At 35.6% G+C, this 21212-nt stretch overlaps 1 protein-coding gene across 6 annotated transcripts in view; it reads left to right on the plus strand.

Annotated features, from left to right (window-relative positions):
- LEKR1 (leucine, glutamate and lysine rich 1) overlaps positions 1-21212 on the plus strand; it is a 228002-nt gene that overhangs the window by 173104 nt on the left and 33686 nt on the right. For all 6 annotated transcript variants that reach the window (XM_054552893.2, XM_054552894.2, XM_054552891.2 and 3 more), the window contains one exon: positions 14661-14754. In XM_054552893.2, coding sequence (XP_054408868.2) covers positions 14661-14754 — 94 coding nt within the window. The remainder of the gene's footprint in view (positions 1-14660; positions 14755-21212) is intronic.

The following is a 21212-nucleotide window of genomic DNA, read 5'->3' on the forward strand; positions in this document are numbered from 1 at the left end:
GTGTGAGTGACGCAGGCAGGGTCACATCATGCAGGGCCTTGCAGGCCTTTGGGAGTTTGGGTGCTGTTTTCAGTGCAATGAAGAGAAACCATTGAAGGTATTTAAGCAGAAGAGTGACACTGTAGAAAAATCATTCTGGATGCTGGACGGAGAAGGTATTGGCAATGGGAGCAAGTCAGGACATTTACTGTTTTGATAAAGGATTTTATAGCTAGTGAAGCCTAAGAGATATGAGAAATATGAGAATCTCCAGCTCCTATCCCCTGTCAGTTTCTGTTGGGTTAAGTGTCTATGTCAAGTGGGTAATAGTAAAATAGCCACTGCTTACTCCATGGTGAGCCTAAGGGTTAAAAAGATCTTCTCAGCCGGGCATGGTGGCTCATGCCTGTGATTCCAGCACTCTGGGAGGCCGAGGTGGATGGATCATCTAAAGTCAGTGGTTCGCGAACAGCCTGGCCAACATAGTGAAACCCCGTCTCTTCTAAAAATACAAAAATTAGCTGAGCGTGGTGGTGGACGCCTGTAATCCCAGTTACTTGGGAGGATGAGGCAGGAGAATCGTCTGAACCTGGGAGGCAGAGGTTGCAGTGAGCCGAGACCGCACCATTGCACTCCAGCCTGGGCAACAAAAGCAAAACTTCATTTAAAAAAAAAAAAAAAGATATTCTGAAGAACAAATGACCTTCAGAAGCTTTTGACATTACTGTCCTAACTTGTCTTGAAATGGTGGTCTTTTGGCTCCGGGGTAACCTGTTATTCGGTCTCTTTTCTAGCTCTGTTTTGGTTCTTTCTCCTTCCCTCCTGTGATCACCTGATTGCAGACATTCCTTAAAATTCACACTTGAACTTGACTTTCCTCTTTCCATTTTTTTCCTTCAGTAAACTGACCCTGTCTCAGCTTAGCAAGTTTGCTCTTGAAGCTTTGATTTGAAGCACCAATGGGACTTTTAAATAAGAAATTTCCTTAAGCAGTTGGAGGTGTGAACGTCCCTCCAAAAGAAGCAGCTGGGCTCAGGAAACACTTTTAATATAGAGATGCTTGATAATACCCTAGGAGATTCTGGTTCAGTAGGTCTGGGTAGTGCCTAGGAATCTGCCACTTGGTAAAGTACCAAACCACTGCTATGGAAGCATTAGAACCAACCAGGCTACCAGATGTGCTCACCAAAGGCCAGAGCCCCATTCACTCCCACTGACTGTGTGTGCTTTCATAAATCCAAGCAGTGTCAGATACACACCAACCTTCCTCCCTGACCCCTCAGGAGAGCAGAGCCCTTGCTGAGGTCACAAATTGTGCATTTAGAAGCTGTGTAGTTTCAGAAGAGGAGAAAACGATGTAAAAACCCAGAGGTGATCCTAGAAAAAAACTAGCAGAACTTCTGAATTTGGAGAAATAAGGGAGTTAGTAACTAGGAAATAGTTCATTGATTAGTACAAATCTATTTATTTGGGCATTGCTTTCTTCCCCATACTCAGCTGAGGAAGTGAAAGGTAGAGAAGAATCTTCAATGAAAGGAAAACAAGTAGGTCTTCTCGAATCATGGGATTCTGCAGGTGAAGACAGTCTGGCCAGCTTGGTCACGGACACACTAGGACTGGTGAAAGGGATTTCCTTTATGATGGAGAGAGATGCAGCAAGGCATAAGGATGATGTCAGAGAAAAGTGTGGCCATTTTTTAAGTTCTTGTAAAGACAGCCCTCAGCTCCCATCCTACTGGGACACAAGGTCTCGGTGGCCAAGGCTAGAACTCTGCCCAGAACTGTGAATGCGCAACACTCCTTCAGGCATATTATGGGTTAAAAAGTGTCCTGTGGGCTGACGGGGGCGCCTAATTCCATCCTTAGGGAAAACTATTTCTGTAGTAAAATATGTCCTAAATTCTCTATAACAAATGTACAAATATATTTTATAAGGACATATGTGTTTAAGCTTGAAGACTGCCTACATATATCACTTGGAGAAATTCGCTTACACCAGCATGTGGCCTACAACCATACAGCCAGAACACACACTGTTTATAATAGCTCTCATACCCTTTGCATTCTTAGATGCTGTATTGTCTTTATCTTGGTAAACTCCAAGAAAAAATACAGAAAAAGATTTATTGTGGTCAATTTGCCCATAACACGATGGGAATAATGAAGAGTGTTGTTAGAGGAAAAGCTTAGTCGTAATTAAAGTCAGGTGCAAGTTGCTTATGTGCAAATTATTCTGAGATATAAATAATATACATCTGCATCTGTTTGGCTCTGTATTAAGATACTTATGTATCTTAAATGCAGTTTACTAAATTGTCCCCATTTCCCCATAAAGCATAATTTTTAGGCTACAGGGAAGGGTTTTATCCACTTCCCTCACCCTCACCTGCATTACATTAACTTCTCTTTTGGCCTCTCCTCTCTCCTTCATCTTTTTCTTTTTAGTTGAAAGCTATGAACCCTCACTGATATGGTTTGGCTGTGTCCCCACCCAAATTTCATCTTGAATTGTAGTTCCCATAATCCCCATGTGTCATGGGAGGGACCCAGTAGTGGTGATTGAATCATGGGGGCAGTTACTCCTATGCCGTTCTCGTGATAGTGAGTGAGTTCTCACGAGATCTGATGGTTTTATAAGGGGCTTTTCCCCCTTTGCCCGGCACTCACTCCATCCTGCCGCCCTGTGAAGTAGGTGTCTGCTTCTCCTTTGCCTTACTCCATGATTGTAAGTTTCCTGAGGCCTCCCCAGCAATGTGGAACTGTGAGTCAATTAAACCTCTTTCCTTTATAAATTACCCAGTCTCGGGCAGTTCTTTATAGCAGCATGAGAACAGACAGAGAATACACTCACTTCAGAAAAGTATACACAAAACCCAGCACATTATTTCAAGAGGTTCATAGTCTCCTGTTCTCAAATATATGGCAGGACCTCATGATTAAACATACCTGCTTTCTCATTTTCTCTTTATCCCTCCTTCTGTCTCCTCTTTCCTTCCCTCCCTTTTTCTCCCCTCCCGTTTTCCTTTCTCTTTCTCAAGCTCTTTTACCTATCCGCAGGTTTCACAATGAGGAGCCCTCTAAGTGCTTCTGTAGACATTATCTTATCTTGCCTTCACGGCACCCTGTGCACAATGCCATGCACCATTTTGTGAGGCTCAGTGGAAGGGCTGAGGGGGACAGGAGGCCAGCCTGGGCTCTGTCATCATAGCTACTTGCCAGAGGAAAGGGTTCACTTTTCTTGCATAAGTTTACGATCTCTCCTTACCAAGCCCTGTGTCCACAGGTCTTCCCTCAGACCGAGGGAGCACTTTTTCTAATTCACCAACCCAGAAGAGAAGCCATTTCCAAATTTGCACAAGGGCACTGGCTAGCAGAGCTGTGGCCTGCCACACCTGCCTCACTGGTGAAGCAGGTGTCATTTTGCACATTTTGGAGATGAGGACATTAATGTTAATTTAACTGAGGCTAAATTTCTTGCTCAGGGTGACATCATTGACAAAGACAGAAATCAAGCTCTGTTGGGTCTGACCTTATAACTCATGTTCTCTTCTCTACTGTTTGCACAATTTCCTAAGTATTTGTCTTGAAGGGCTAAGTTTTGTCATCCTTTCTCAGTGTGACATCTTTCTGAACCATGTTGTAACACTGAGTCTTTAGGAGACTCACGGCCCTGCAGAAAGCAATGTTCTTTTTGTGTCCCTTCTCCTCTCCTCTCAATTTCTTGTTCACCCCAACCCCCTCAGTATTCTTCTCTTCACTCAATAAATATGAGATGGTGTCCTCTGCTTTCTAGTGCCTTGGTAGAATAAGAAGTAAAGCTATATCTTCAGATGGAAAATAGAATAAAAATAATTCATCCTAAAAATGTAAACTAAGTGTTACTTATTTCATTGAGGCTTGTTATATTTTCATAAATTCTAGAAGCAATGACTAGTGATTAGCTATATCTAGTATTAGATATGAAAAAGGATTAAGAAGTGATGCAAGATAAAGTCCATTCTTAATTTAAAAAGAATGGACTTTAGAATTAGGTAAACATAGAGTAAATCCCAACTTGACCACTGTTAAGCTTGGGCAATTAAGGCTTCTTTTCCCTATCTGTAACGTGGGCATTTTAATAATAGCTATCTTCTTAAGAATTTTAAAATATTGTGCCTAGTAGGTTGTAGGTACTCAGAAAGTATTAGTTTCCTCTCTTTCATCTTTCTTTAGATTGCTAACCCCTTAAAGCACCATGTCTTATTAATTTTTATTCCCTGTACCGGCCATGTAAGATATTCAGTAAATATCCGTTGAATTCATTATTATCTGCTTTACTCATACAGTTGTAAAGATTAATCCTTGGAGTGATTCCATTTGGATGCTGATATGGTTAGGCTTTGTGTCCCCACCCAAATCTCATCTTGAATTGTAATTCCCATAATCTCCACGTGTCAAGGGAGAGAATAGGTGGAGGTAATTGAATTGTGGGGGCAGTTTCCCCCATGCTGTTCTTGTAATAGTGAGTGAGTTCTCATGACATCTAACGGTTTTATAAGGGGCTCTTCCCCCCTTTTCTTGGCACGTCTCCTTCCTGCTACATTGTAAAGAATGTGCCTTGCTTCCTCTTCGTCTTCTGCCATGATTTGCCATAAGTTTCCTGAGGCCTCCCCTAGCCATGCTGAACTTTGAGTCAATTAAACCTCTTTCCTTCATAAATTACCCGGTCTCAGGTATGTCTTTATAGCAGTGTTAAAACATACTAATACAGATGCTAATCTGTTAGTTTAAAGCATTATGAAATGTTCTAAGTAATAATTGAAACAATAAATCTTATCAGGTTTTTTCTCCAAGAATCACCTCTTTCTCTGATTTCCTATCCATCAACAGCTCTCAGAACAAGAGGCTTGCCAAGCTTCTTATGTTATCACACACTCACTTCTTTTAACAGAGGCAGGAGTTGTGGCAAAATCAAAATTATCTCTTTGATTGACAATGTGAAGACATCTCTAAAAGAACAACTTGTGAAACAGAATTTAAAACTGTCATTCTGGCATTATGGTTTGACATTTGTTTGCAGTTATGTTTTTAACTGCAATTAAGAGAATCTGGATTCGCATGTACATAAGAAATTAGATTCTCATTTTCCTTTTGGTCCAATAATTTAATAAAGTTTTTAAAATAAATACTCTTAATTGTGAATAAGTCCTAATTGTGGCAACTCCAAAAATTTTAATTTTAAAGCTATTTGGTGAAATTGCAGGGTAGAATGTCAATAGCCACACCTCCATCTGAGATATGCAAAGCAAAGACAGCATGACATACTGCTGGCTGGCATAAGCTTGAGCTAGCTTTGTCACTTGTGAATCATGTCACCTCAGATAGTCATTTATCACTCAGGTCTTCATTTCTTCTAAAACTGAGGGAAGTTGTATTAACATATTTCTAAGGAATGAAAAGAAAGAACCACTATATTCCTAGAGAATAAAACAGTGCCAGACACATAGTCAGCACTCAATATTTGCTGTAGGGATGGATGCATGCATGGATGCGAATGAATTTAATTTCTATCAAACAACTGATCATGGAGTTTAAAACCGGGAAGCTCCAGTTTTTCTTTCAGGCCAGAGAGCTTTTGACTTTCAAAAATCAGACCTAGGAGTACAATGAGAAGTCCCAGATTCTAGTGGCAATCTTCTTTATTAGATTCTTAGTAAAATTTAAATTTAGGATCTAAATCTATGTCGTTTCCTATAATTCTAAAACATCAACATCTCTTGAACTGGTTCTAGAAAAAGAAGTCAGATACCTAAATAGGTATACATTTTCAGCTACTTATAACATGGAAAAATATGTACTATGCCTTTACAATAAATATTTTATTTCTTATAATTCCTCTAAATTTCTAGCAAAAAGTCCTACTTGAGTCAGAGTTGGTTCTTCATAGTTGTTTTTCAACACAAGATTGTTTTCTCTTTATCAATGTCCTAAGAGTGTTTTATGATCTTGAACAATGTGTGAGCAGCCCCATGGTTGTACTGTACAAGTGTGATTTTTATTTTTGGAATCTAGATTATCTTTTACACACATTTAATCATTCCTGTATACGTTACTCACTGCCCATTCCATTCTAATCAAGAACAATGAGTGCATATAACATCATGTATAATTATTCTTTCTGCTTTATCCCATCAAAGAGTCTCACTGAAGATTTCTTAGAGTCAGTAATGGGGGCTCAGCAGGGAATCAAAGAGGTATAAAAGCCCTTCTCATTTCTGTAACCATAATATCAAGCAAAATTACCATCACAGATACAAATTTATATTTTTATAACAATTTACTCATAACACCATATACTTTGTTAGAAATGTCATAAAGAACTTCATAATTCCTTGAAAATTCAGTGAATAATTATCACTTCATTAACATTGTTTGCATCCTAGCTTACTATATTTTAGCTGCTATAATCTACTAGACTTAGTAGATTAAGTTTTTCTTCCAAAAGGTTACATTTAACATGAGTTCCATGTACTGAGTCCATCAGAGGAATGCATTTGGAATGGATTCTACTTTTTATGGTATCAAAATTATAACTATATCCAGGGAGACTGAAATTCAAGCATCTCAAATATTCAGTGCCATCTACTTTATAGTAAAGGTAGCTTCTAATGTATTCACAGGCACTATCAGGAGATGCTCATTTGGATTTTCTAATCAGTAAGACTTCTTTTCCTACAAGAAACCTAATTTAAGAAATTAAGTGGATCAAATTGTTAGGATCTCTGGATACTTCTAACAAGCACGTGACTAGACACATTTATTCTATGATCCTGGCATTTTGAAAACCAGGTGAAGTGCTACTTTATTTCCATTGACAGCTGCTCCTTAGCTTGATCAAGTTACTATCATGATATTCTCATATTATTGCTGAAGCTGTACAATACCACTTATAGGAAGACCATTGTATTAGTTTCCTATTGCTGCTGTAACAAATGACCACAAATTTAGTGGCTTAAAATAACACAGATTTATTGTCTTACAGTTCTGGAGATCAGAAGTTCAAATGAATCTTAAGGGGCTAAAATCAAGGTGTCAGCAGGGCTGGTTGCCTCTGCAGGATCCAGAGAAGACCTTCCTTACATCTTCCATCTGTTACAAGTTGTCAGCATTCCTTAGCTCCTGGCCACATGAATCCAATCTCTGCTTTCATTGTCATATAACCTTCCCCCACACTAACCCTCTGGCCCATCCAGATAATTCAAAAAAATCTCCTCACCTCAAGATCCTTAACTTTAACACATCTACAAAATCCGTTTTCCCATATAAGGAAACATACTCACAGATTCAGATATGGACATCTTTGGAGGCAATTATTCAGCCTATCACAACTGCGATAAGCTAAGAATGTCTATTATCAACCCTATAGCAACCACTAAAATAAAACTAAACAAAGAGTTATAGCTAATAAGCCAACAAAAAAGATAAAATTGAATCATAAAACATGCAAAATCCAAAGGAAAACAGAAAGAAGGGAAAGGGAAGAAAAAACAGATGGGAAAAATAGGAAAGAAATGGCAAAATGGTAGATTTAAGCCTAACTATATCAATGATTAAATTAAATGTAAATTGTCTAAACATTCTAATTAAAATGCAGAGATTATCAGGTTGTATAAGAAAGTAAGATTTAGATATATGCTGCCTGTAGGAAACATATTTTAAATATAAAGACATACGAGGTCAAAAATAAAAGAATGGGAAAAGACATAACACACTGACCCTAATCAGAAAGCTATAATGGGTTTACAAAGTAGATTTCGGAACAAAAAAATATTACCAGAAGTAAAGAAGTTCATTTTATAATGATAAGTAGGTCAACTCATCAGGAGGACATAACACTTCTAAATATTTGCACATCTAATAACAGACCTTAAAAATACAGGAAGCAAAAACTGGATGGAATTCCAAGAAGTAGGCAAATTCACAATTATTGTTAAAGATGTCAATACCCCCTCTTAATAGCTGATAAAACAAGTAATAGGACAATCAGTAGGCTATAGAAGACTTGAACTTTGTAATCAATTAACATAATTGACATTTATACAACATTTCACCCAACAATAGCAGAATACACATTTTCCCCCCGTGGTTATACAGATTACTCACTGAGACAGACTGTATGATTGGGACATGAAATAAAACCAAAGAAATTTTAAAGGATTTAAATAAGACAGAGTACTGTATGTTCTCTGGTCACAGTGTAATTAACGTAGAAATCAAATACAGAAGATTATCTTGACAGTCCCCTAAATATTTGTAAATTATGTAACAATTCTAAATAAGACAGTGGTCAAATAAAATATCAAAAGGGAAATTAGAAAGTATTTTGAACTAAATGAAAATGAAAACATCAAAATTTATGAGATGTCACCAAAGAAAAACTTAGGGACAAAGTCTATGTGAAAAAAGAAAAAAAGTTTCCAGCTTCCACTTTAGGAAATTAGAAAAAGAGGCGAGGAAAAAAATTCCCAAGATAGGCAGAAGAAAGTAAAAAATATCAGAGTTGTAATCAATGGAAAACAGAAAAACAATAGACAATATCAGTGAAACAAAAATTTGTTTCTTTGAGATCAGTAAAATTAATAAACCTCAAGGTAGACTAATCAGGAATAAAAAAGAGAAGTCAGAAATTACTAATATCAGAAATAAGAGGGATGATACTACAGATCCCTCAGATATTAAGATGATAATACAGAAATATTATGAACAGCTTTATAATAAATATTATGAACAGCTTTATGTCATTAATTTTGACAACTCTGATGAAATGGACAAAATTTTTAAAGCAGACTACCAAAGCTCACTAAAGAAGAAATGGATAACATGAATAGTTCTGTATCTTTTAAAGAAATGGAATTTGTAATTTAAAATCTCACAAAGAAAACTTCCAGCCCAGAGGTTTTACTGGTGAATTTTACCAAGCATTTAAGGAAAAAATAATACTGTTTATACTCAAACTCTTCCTGAAAATTGAATAAGAAAGAACAGTTCCCATCTTAATTTATGAAGCCAGTATTACTCTGATAACAAAACCTGACAAAGACATAACAAGAAAATTAACAGACCAACATTCCTAATGAGCATTGATACAAAAATTCTAAACAAAATTTTAGCAAATTGAAGGGGCTAAAATCAAGATAACATATAAAAAGGAAATAAATCATGAATAAGTGGAGTTTATCATAAGAATATAGGATTAGTTTAACATAAAAATCAGTGACATTCAACAGATAAAAGAGATAAATTCAACTTCATCAAAACTAAAAATGTGTTCTTCAAAAGACACTTTAAGAGAATGAAAATAAAAACCACAGACTGGAATAATATATTTGCAAATGATCTATATAATAAAGGAGTTTTTGTATAATATACAATGATATTTAGAAACTCAGTTATATGAACATAAACATCCCAATAAAAAATGAACAAAAGACTTAAATAGACAACACCAAATATATACAAATGACTAATAAAATAAGCACATAAAGTGATGCTCAGTATCATTACTCATTAGGGAAATGCAAACTAAAACCACAATGAGATACTACTGTACATTTTTAGAATATGTAAAAACTTAAAACCTGAAAGTATCAAGTGTTTACAAAGATATGGAGGAACTTGAACTCTTATAATCTACTGGTAGGCGTGTCAAATAGTACAACTTATTAGAAAAACAGTTTGGACGTTTCTTTAAAAGTTAAATATATACCTACCTTGTTACCCAGCCATTTCATGCCTATGTATTTACCCAGGACAAATGAAACCATGTATCAATACAAAAACTTGTACACAGGTATTGACAGCAGCTTAATTTCTAATAGCCAAAATATATACAACAACCTAAATGTTAACCAACAAATGAATGGATGAACAGATTGTAGTGTATCTGTACAATGAAACACTACTCAGCAATAAAATGAACGAACTGTCAATAAGGTACAACCTGGATGAATCTAAAATAATTATGCTGAGTAAAAGATGCCAGACCAAAAAAGAATATACTGTATGACTTCAGAATCATATATATATAGTGTATTTTCAGAATATACAGTATTTCAGAATATATCTACATATCCCAAAAATGCAGACTAATCTATAGTGACAGAAACCAAAGCACTGATTGCCTGGAGGAGAGGGGCAGGGGTGATGGATTACAAAGAGGCGGCTGGGCGCGGCGGCTCACGCCTGTAATCCCAGCACTTTGGGAGGCTGAGGTGGGCGGATCATGAGGTCAGGAGCGAGACCATCCTGGCTAACACGATGAAACCCCATCTCTACTAAAAAAGATACAAAAAAAATTAACCAGGCGTGGTGGCGGGCGCCCGTAGTCCCAGCTACTCGGGAGGCTGAGGCAGGAGAATGGCGTGAACCCGGGAGGCGGAGTTTGCAGTGAGCCGAGATCGCGCCACTGCACTCCAGCCTGGGCCACAGAGCGAGACTCTGTCTCAAAAATAATAATAATAAATAAATAAACAAACAAAGAGGCAACCCCCTTAACCACCCACCATCTACAGACCATAAGGAAGTTGAGAAAGCTGTTGGTGTCCCAAGGGCAAAACCTAATAGCTTCTTCAGATGTGGCCAAGCCAGATAATGAAAAAGAGGCCCATTTCAGAGAAGAAAGCTAGAAGCTGTGGCAAAAATTGAACTTAGAAATTACTGCCAGTAAAAAGAATCACAGTCCAAGCAAGAAATGTTCCCCTCCTTTAGGGTAGGCTTCCCGTGGGATTTCAGAGTTGTGATGGAGTCCATTGGTGCCAGTCAGGTGACTTACAGTGCACCTCCCAGTGAGAGGACTGTGCTATCCTCACCTGATTGCTATCAGACTTGGTCAATTGATTTGTTCTGCCAATGAAATGTGAGAGAAGTGATATATACCAATTCTAAGCAGAAGCTTTAAGAGATTCTGTGTTTTGGCTTTGTTTTGTTTTGTTTCTTGCCGCAATAACAGCATTCTCAAGTAAGAGCTGCTCCCTGGGCTGTAACCTGGTACAAAATGTGGAGCAAGGAAGCAGATAAAACATAATCCAAGAAAAATAAACTTTGATATTGTAAGCCGCTGAGAGTATATACACGTTAAACTTAAGATGTTTCTAAAATAAAGTAAAACAGTCAGGTGGAGAGTTGGATACATGACTCAGATACTCAGGAACAGATCTGAACTGGAGATAAAATTTGGGAGTTGTCAGCAGCTAGATTGCATTAGAGGAAGATGACTCTGCAAAGGAGACAGGAATGGCCAGATATTTGGAAGAAAGCCCTGAGTAAAATTTTTGATGTAATCTCACTTTTGCTGTCCTCATTCTTTATTCCTTTTTCTTCACTTCCATTTTTCCAGCCTAAAGACTAATGTGCAAGCATCAAGCCTGCTGGGTCTGCCTCACACGTTAATAGATCTCCCTTTTACATTTGCTGGATTTTGAGCACAATTTGAACAGTGACTCTCCCTTCCTAATTCACCTCTGTATCTCCAGGGCTGGATGACACTGCCTTGTTCAGAGAGGACAGCAAACCCCATTACACAGGAGAGTGACGTACAAGTCACCTGCACATTTCTTCACCTTGGTTTTTACCTTGAATTCTCTTTCTTCCACATACACATTCTACTCTGTCCTCTGGCTGTATCAATAATTATTTTTTTTAATAAATTTTGAGTAGATACATTGAAGGTTTATACAGGTATCAAATATAAAGAGCTACAATACAGTGAACATCTGTGTATCAACCACTCAGTTTAGGAAAAAGAAGCTTACCATTATCTTTGAAGTTTTCTTTTGCTTCTCCCCAATTCCATCTCATTCTCTCCTTCCTCAGAGAAAACCACCAGCCTGCATTTTGTGGCTCTCAACAAATGAGGAATAGAAGGAAACTTCCTAAAACTGATAAACAGCATCTACAAAAACCTACAGATAACATCTATTGTGTCCATGTTTCTCTCTATAATTTTACCAAGCATGTTTGTATTCCTAAAAAATGTTAGATTTTGCATGTATTTTATCTTCACATAAATAAAATCATTCCATATGTATCATTCTAATTTGTTCTTTGCATTCAATATTATGTTTCTGAGATTTGTTTATAAAGTTTTATGTAGCTGAGGATTATTCATTTCTTCATCTATATTGTATGCTAAGGTATACCACAATTTATCTATTCTGCTGTAGCCTTATTCCATTCGTTTTGATAGTAATTAATAATTTCATTATTGTTCAGTTCGAAGTATTTTCAAATACCAATTGTGATTTTTATTTGACTCATGAGCTATTCAAAAGTACATTTAAAAATTTTAAAAATACTTGAAGCTATTTATCTTTTGTTATGGACATTTCTTTGTTTTCATGGAATATACATTATCACAGTGCTATTCTATAGAAGTATTATGTTATACTTCTACATATGTAATTTTACAATGCTTAGTTGCCACATTAAAGAATAAAAATAAACAAGTAAAATCAATTTTAATAATGTATTTAACTGAAACTATCCAAAATATTATTTAAATATGTAATTGTCTTAAAATGTTATCACAGGTATTTTAGATATTTTGTACTAAATTTTCAAATTGTTAGTATTCTACATTTATAGCACATCTTAACGTGAACTGGCCACATTTTAACTGCTCAATAATTACATGAAGCTAGTGGCTACCATATTGAACAATGCAGGTTGCAGTATAACAATTGTTTGAAATTAGCTAAAACTTACTTTTTGTCCTAGAAGTGGTCAGTTCCATATGAGCTGGAAAATAATGATGTATTTATCCACTAATTGTGTACAAGGTTCTAGATGTGAACCTTAAATCTATCTTATGAACCTTAAGTCTCCTATATCTTTAATTAACTATTTCTTTGCTTTACCCTGGATTGCTACATTACACAACTATAGCAAAGACATTCACCATAACAGTCTGGAGTTGTGCAGTTTATACTTCCATTGACATATGTGGTGGTCCTGGGCTGATTTGTCTATAACTGAGAAATCTGTGGTAGATTCTACCACTAAGGTGTGGATTTAAGAATTTCTTTGTACAATTATATCAAGTTTTGCTCTATATATTTTGAGGCTATTTTAATAAGCACATGTAAGTTTAGAACATTCATAGTAAATTAAACTTACCATAATTATCAGCTATTCATGTTATCTATTTCTTCTTTAGTGAGCTTTGGTAGTTTGTTTAAAAATTTTGTCCATTTCATCAGAGTTGTCAAAATTAATGACATAAAACTGTTCATAATATTTATTATAAAGCTGCTCATAATATTTCTGTGTTATCATCTTAATATCTGAGGGATCTGTAGTAGTATCATCCCTCTTATTTCTGATATTAGTAATTTCTGACTTCTCTTTTTTATTCCTGATTAGTCTACCTTGAGGTTTATTAATTTTATTGATCTCAAAGAAACAAATTTTTGTTTCACTGATATTGTCTATTGTTTTTCTGTTTTCCATTGATTACAACTCTGATATTTTTTACTTTCTTCTGCCTATCTTGGGTCTTGGTATTAGGAAAGGAGGAAATAGTTTGAGGTACCCCAAAGAAGTAGACTATATAGAACTTGCTACTGCATGGTTGTAGTAAAAGAGAGAGAAGGAAATGTCAGAGATGATTCAAACCTTCAGAAATGACCCTTGAAGGTTTTCAGAAGTCAGGAGGAAAGGAAAGATTGTAGGAGATGATGTTTATTTTGGTTTTTGATGTATAAAATTTTTGGTGTTGATGGATCATTAGGGTGGAGATGTTGAACATGCAATTATAAATGAAAGTCACAGGTTTTTGCAGAAGGGTCAGAGCTAAAAGGAAGAGAGTGATGATGAAAAACAAAAGGATTAGAAGAACGAATGAGCAATAGAGAAAAATCACATACATAGAACATGAGAAGAGTCATAGTGATCATACAAGGAGGAAGGATCCCTGATCAATAAGCATACTTTTGCTGCTACTGTTAATTTTTTATCTTAATTTCAGTGCCCCTGTGAAATTCTCTCTTTAATTTCCTCCTGTCCTTACTTCCATCCAGAAGATCACAAGCTAAGCATTAAGATCTGCTTATGTGGATTAAGATAATAAAGTGATCTTTATGTTTTCTAATTTCTAATATGGTTTATGCTATATTGCATCCCTGACATCACACATCTCTCTACTTAATTTGGTTTGTTCCTATCAATATTTAAGATAAGTAAAAGAAAAGAAAATTTCACAGGAACTGCTAACATGTATTGGCTTAATGGCATATCCCAACATATTTTCCTTTTTTAAAGAAAACAAATATTGTCTGGTGCTATTTTAGAATTTAGTCTTATACTTTTTGAACCACAACTTATAACATTTTATTTTATTTTTTGCACACATGAACAGCCAGAAGACATTTTATTGTATTTGTGACTCTGCATATGTAGTTAGTGTTTATTGCCAAAATAATATCTTATTGCTTATTAAGCAAAAATTAAGCCTGGGAAAAATACCATATATGCAGCACTTGCAAATTGCTGTTAATAGTTAAAATGATATGTAGTAGCAGCATATATACTGCTAAAGAAAATAAACAGACTATGTTTTGAAGTAATATCTTCTGACCCAGGAACTACAACTTAGGAATTGTGTTAGGGGTAAGTATTGACTCATTTGTCGGGTTTATGATTTTCAGGGAATTGATGCTGATTTCACATCAGAAAAGCATCGAGCAGCTGCAAGAAACCCTTAGACAGAAGCTGCTGAGTGATGATAACTGGAAGGAGAAGGTAATGGTAGTGTGGCTTTCATCAGCATGCAACCTATTTGCGTTTTAAAAATTCTGACCATTTGTCAGAAGACTCTTCCAGATAGATTTATTTGCTTCTATGCACACTTTTGATTCCATCTGGAATTTCCTAGACCAGACATGCTTATGGAATGTGTCTTTTCCAAAATATTAGACAACATAATGGAGAATAAAAAATTATAACACATTTTGGAATCTTGTAAGATAGCTCTTGGTTCTCATGCAAAAGCATTTTTTTTTTTTGCTTCTAAATATTTTCTTATTTCCTCATCAACTGTCACAATCTACATTTGATCATATTCTTAAAACCAGGGAAATAATTCTTACAACTTCTCTTCTTCTCCTATAAGAAGATAAAAGAATGGAAAATGTCTTAGAATTATTTGGTTTTGGACTTTTGACATATATACCCTGACAAAGTAAAATGAATAAGCATTTAGCTTGCTATTATTTACGGAGAAATATTTGCTGTTAGAGAACAAAAAAAATTGCCTTGGTTTTGGTCTTTGGACTTTTTTATAGTTTTCAGAGTTTCAACAATGAATAGGTATTACTTTCATAATTTTAAATAATAAAAGTAATATTTTAAAAATTGTTAGTCCGTACCTTCTCAGACCATCTACAGCTCTAGTCATTGAGTTAAAAGCAGTCATCTTTCTGCCATAAACTTCCAGTACTCCTTGATTGATCCCTGGGCCCTATTCTACACACTGACCTAAAGCATTCCCAGCTCATTCTCTTTCGTGACTGGTGTCTATGCCTAGCACTGGCCTTCTGCCTTAGTTTTCTTATTATGTCTTAAATTTTCCTCTAGAAATGGAGCTGGTCGCCAAAATTCAGATTGTTTGACTGAAGTCCTGACAACTTGTTTGGATTTATCAGATTCTTCTCCTTGGGGATTGGACCCCATAACTTGTAACCTCAGCAATAAGCAGTGGCCTCCTTCAAACTAACATCTCTACCAGGAATCCCTGACTCTGCCATCCAGCATACTGAAACCCTTTAGGTATTCTTGCTGCCTCAGACAATTTTAAATTTGTCACTTGCGTTTCCAATCTTCAAACAGTTGGCCATACTCAGCCAATAGTAGCCCTCTAAAAATAAGTACCCCTTCCCTTGTCCATCAGGGTACACAGTCACGAAATAATAAAAATGATCACTGTAACAATAGTACCACATGGACCAAAACAAAATTGGAGAATATGGACTAATGTTGCTATTTGTGTCTCATTCTTATTTTGTTTTATTTTGTAGTATAGGCCTTTTCTTTTCCTTCTTCTCTAAGGCCCAGCTTCTTTAATTCTTTCTCATTTTTATTAGCCTCAGGGTATTCAACTGACTGGTCTGCACTTATTCACTTTCCTTATTCTTACCAATCTATGTTTAAAAATTGAAAATGAAGATTATCAACCCTATTTTGTATAATCCAAAGTATTCAAATTAGAACAATGAAAGATTGTTTATCCATCCAACTGATAGAATAGTTTAACACTGTGGTTAAGATCTAGTGAGATCGTCTCTCATACCTACTCTTTAAGGGACTACAAATTAAAGCAACATTTTTGGAAAGCAATTTGTCAATATGTACCAAGAGATATTGTAAACTTCCCGTCTTTTGACTCAGAAATTTTACTAATGGAATTAACGTGGATAGAGATTCAGAGAGTCATTCCTCTTCTCAAACTCCTGAGGTCCTTCTCTTAGTATGATGGAGTAAACTTGCCTGCTTTTGCTTTTGTAGAAATTTCCCACCTCCATATTCACACCCCACTAGGGGTTTTCAGATACACTTCACTGGAGAAAAGGTCTCTGTTTATGATCCCCTCTAGTACTTCTGTTCACTGTACCCTGTCCTTGAGGTGCTAACACAGAGTAAAACAAGTTAGTGTTAGCATCTGACATATAAAAGCATTTATGTTCTTGCTTTATGCTATTAAGTTAATTTGGTGGTAAAAATGATTCTATATAATATTCTATAAGTTCTTGCTAGGACCATGATATCTTTCTAATGAATTAATTATATTGCAGAGGTGTTTTGGCATGTATAATTTTCTATAGTATAAATGGACATTTCATTTGGTTGAAAGGGCATGACTTCTTGTTAATAAATGTTATCATTTAGCTAACAGTAAATCAAGATCCAGACCAGAAAAGCAAAGGACTAATAATTATGCCTTGGCTGTGTTAGCTATTGAGACTATGAATAAAAAGTTCTCTAAAAGTCTTCTCATGAGAAAGGAGAATCATTAATATGACATTGTCATCTCCTTCTTGGGTCACTGTGCCTTTGCCAAAGAATGAAATGTTCTTTTTACAAATATATAATACACATATAAAAATAAACTTCATAGCTTAAATGGTTTTAACATGCAAAAAAGTAGATAGCAATTTGTGTCTGTGCTTAATTATTTTAGAGTATGTAAAAAGCACATAATAAGATCAATAGTTGCTATGCAACAAGGATGGCACATTTTAAAATAACTACATATTTACTAATTGTCATGGATTTTTATTTATTTCAAGTATTACTACTTGAAGAAAGCAAATTAATGTGGATGCTGAACCTTTAAAATTGGCTTTAAATGTACAATATTGTTACTATTTAGTTAAAATTTTGTAATTAAAAAATCCTATAGCCACACTGCTTACATGATCAACTCGCATTATTTAATCACTATCACTTTTTAGTGCAATAAGCAAATTCTAAGCAAATATTTTCTTAGATTATCATCAAGACGTCACGCTTAAGAACGTTTTAGAATTGCACTAATGACTTCATTTAAAATAGTACATAGTGCTTTTGAGAAACCAGTAGTTAAACAAACAAACAAAACCTTATTTCTTGGCTGAAGCGACTAGATTGAGAGTGAAAATGCAGGTGAGAAAAGTTTACTTCAAGAAATAGTCAATTTCAATTTTGAAGGGAGGCAAAAAAAAAAAATCTCAAATTAGTTTTCAAAATTAAAGAACCAAATGACCTAATAATTCCTAATGTGTTTTAGTATGCTATTATTAAAATTAAAAGGGATAATTTCTGACATACAAAATGTGACACAGATAATGTTGTTATCTATAAAATATCAATTTTAATTTATGCATAATAAACATGGATAAAAGGAATATTGAGGACATGCTTTAATTTTTATATTTTTAAAAATGCAGTTTTAGAAATTGAATTAATAAAATCTGAAAATTTTAGATCAGGAGTGGCCTATGGAGATCATCTCATAAACCACTAATCTAGATAACAAAAATTATGTCCATTAATAATGTAATTTTCATTATTATCACATTATTATTTCCATTTTGCACATTAATAAAAAGACTTACAGAAGTTAGGTAATTTGCCAAAGTTATAAAGGCAGGAAATAAGCTGAGAATCAACCTCCATCTATCTAAATACAAAGTTCCATATTTCTGCATTTGGCCAAGATGGAGTAACAGGGACCAAATTTACCCTCCTACCTAAAACAAATAAAACAGTGAGGAAACAATAGAAAACAATGGTTTCAAGACATTGGACATCAGGCAATGAAAGACAGTGATTCTTGGAAACAGAAGACAAACAAGGTGAGCCCTGTGATTGCCATAACTTAGTGCCCTGAAAGAAATTTCAGGTCATGGTACAGGGAGTGGGAATCTAGTTTGAGCTTGTCAGATTCTTTGAGTTGAGGAAACCTTGCAGCGTCCTGGGAGATCATGGTGGCTAAAGTTCACAGATAGTGTTCACAGGAGAGAGCTGCACAGAGGAAGAACACTGGTGATCTACAAAAAGTCCGCCTTGCATATGTTTATGATCAATGTGTACATGTGGGAAAATGACATAAAGCCAGGGACAGACCGAGCCAGAGAGAGTATTGAATACTCGCACATGGCCAGTAATTTGCATTTCCATCAGCCAGACTGGAAAACCTGTAATTTATAAGGCCCTGGATAAAGTGCTCAAAAGGGTCTTGCATCACAAGTTGAGAATACTTAGCCCTAGATGAAATGCTGATTTGATTCTGCCTAATACATTTTAAAAGGAAGACCTAAAATAATCAAGCTGATTTCAAGAAACTGAACTGCATCCTAGGACAGAGCTCAAGAATATTCATAGGAATACAAAAATGTCTAGCACCAAACAAGGTAAGTTAACAATGTCTGGCATCCAGTGAAAAATTGCCATCCATGGAAATATACAAGAAAATAGGGCTCAAAATGAAAAGAAAAATCAATAAATAAAAACTGACCCAGAAAGGCACAGAAGTGAGAATTAGCAGAAAAGACATTAAAACAAATATGATAACTGTATTCCATATACCCAGAAGCTAAAGAAAAAATTGACCATGTTAAGTAGAGAAATGGAAGATATAAAAAAGACCAGTTACTGAGTTTTGAGAGACAAAAACTAGATTATCTGAAATTAAAAGTACACTGGATTGGATTGATGGCAGATTAGACATTCCAGAAGAAAAGCTTAGTGAACTTGAAGACACAGCAATAGAAAAACTTTTTAAATAAAACAAGATAGAATAGACTCCAAAACAAAAACAAACAAACAAAAACCTCAGAAAGAACATTAGTGAGCCATGAGACAGATTCAAGAGGCCCGATATATGTATAATTGAAATTCCTGAAGGACAAGAGACAGAAGAGGGAACAAAAAAAATTGAAGAAATAATGACTGAAAGTTTTACAAATTTAATGAAAACTAAACACCCACAGTTTTAAGAAGCTCAATAAGCCTCAGGCACAAGAAACCAAGTGCACCAAGGGAAATTATAATCCAGTTGTCCAAAACAGTAATAAAAAGAAATATTTTAAAGCAACTGGATTTTTTTAAAGACCTTATATAGAGAGGGAAAAAGACAGCAGATTTTTTTTTTAAATCAGAAACAATGCAGGCAAAAAGATAGTAGGATTGAAAGTACTAAAAGAAAGTTAGGGGGGCAATGAGGAAAGCTGTCAACCTAGAATTCATACCAAGTGAAAATATCTTTCAAATATGAGAGTAAAACGGAGGCTTCTTCATAAAGCACTGAAAAAATGTATTACCAATAGACCCACGCTATAAAAAATGTTAAAAGAAGTCCTTTAGTCAGAAGGAAAGCTATACCAGATGGAAATATGGATCTACACAGAGGAATGTAGAAAACCAGAAATAGTAACACTGTGGGTAAAGATATGGGGTGTTTTTTCATTATTTAAATTTTTAAAAATATAATTGATGAGATTTATAACATAGAAGCAAAATATATGACAATAATAACACAATGGCTGAGAGGGTAGAAGTGGAAATATATTACTGTGAGATTCTTATACAATACACGTAGTGATATGTCATTAGAAAGTAGACTGTATTGAATTACAGATATATTCTCCAAACCCTAAAATTATAGATAATAAGCCAATAAAGGAGACAAAACTGAATTTTAAAATAGCAATCCTAAAGAAGACAGGAAAATAAGGGAAAGAGAAAAAAGATGAGATGGGCCAAATGGAAAACATAGCAAGATAGTAGATTTAAAGCTAATTATATCAATAATCACATTAAATGGAAATGATCTAAACCAGAGATCAGCAAACTTTTTCTATAAAGGACCAGTTAGTTAATATTTTTGGTTTTGTGTGACATACAGTCTCTGTCACAACCATTCAACCCTGCCATTGTAACATATAAAAGCAACCATAGACAATATACAAATGAATGGGCATGGCTGAATTTAGTCTGTGGGCCATAGTTGGCTAAGCTCTGGTCTAAATATTTTATTTAAAAGGCAGAGATGTTTATCTTGGATAAAAATGTAACACCTTACTGTATGTTGCCTGTAAGAAATGTACTTTAGGATGTGAGGGAGACCTGGCTGTGACATCTGTCACTCTGTTGATTACCAGGGTTGATTTGGCTGATCTGGCTGACTAAGCAGGTGTCCCCATCCTCCCTTACTGCTCTATATGTGACCCTCTTGAAGCTGCACGTGTTCTGGTGGAAGAGGATGACCTTCCTTGATAGAGGAGAACCACATTCTTCTGTAAAGGGTATACGAGTAGCTGTGCTCCTCCCCTGCTAGAACTTCTAAATAAGCTCTCAAGAAATGCACTTTAATATAAAAACACAATAGATTAAAAGTAAAGAATGGAAACACAGAAGAAAGCTGGAGGCCAGGTGCGGTGGCTCACGTCTGTAATCCCAGCACTTTGGGAGGCCGAGGCGGGTGGATCACGAGGTCAGGAGATGGAGACCGTCCTGGCTAACACAGTGAAACCCCATCTCTACTAAAAATACAAAAAAAAAATTAGCCTGGTGTGGTGGCAGGCACCTGTAGTCCCAGCTACTTGGGAGGCTGAGACAGGAGAATAGTGGTGTGAACCCAGGAGGCCGAGCTTGCAGTGAGCCAAGATCAGGCCACTGCACTCCAGCCTGGGCCACAGAGCGAGACTCCGTCTCAAAAAAAA

This window comes from Pongo abelii, chromosome 2, assembly GCF_028885655.2.
Source record: "Pongo abelii isolate AG06213 chromosome 2, NHGRI_mPonAbe1-v2.0_pri, whole genome shotgun sequence".
In the NCBI taxonomy this organism is placed as follows: domain Eukaryota; kingdom Metazoa; phylum Chordata; class Mammalia; order Primates; family Hominidae; genus Pongo; species Pongo abelii.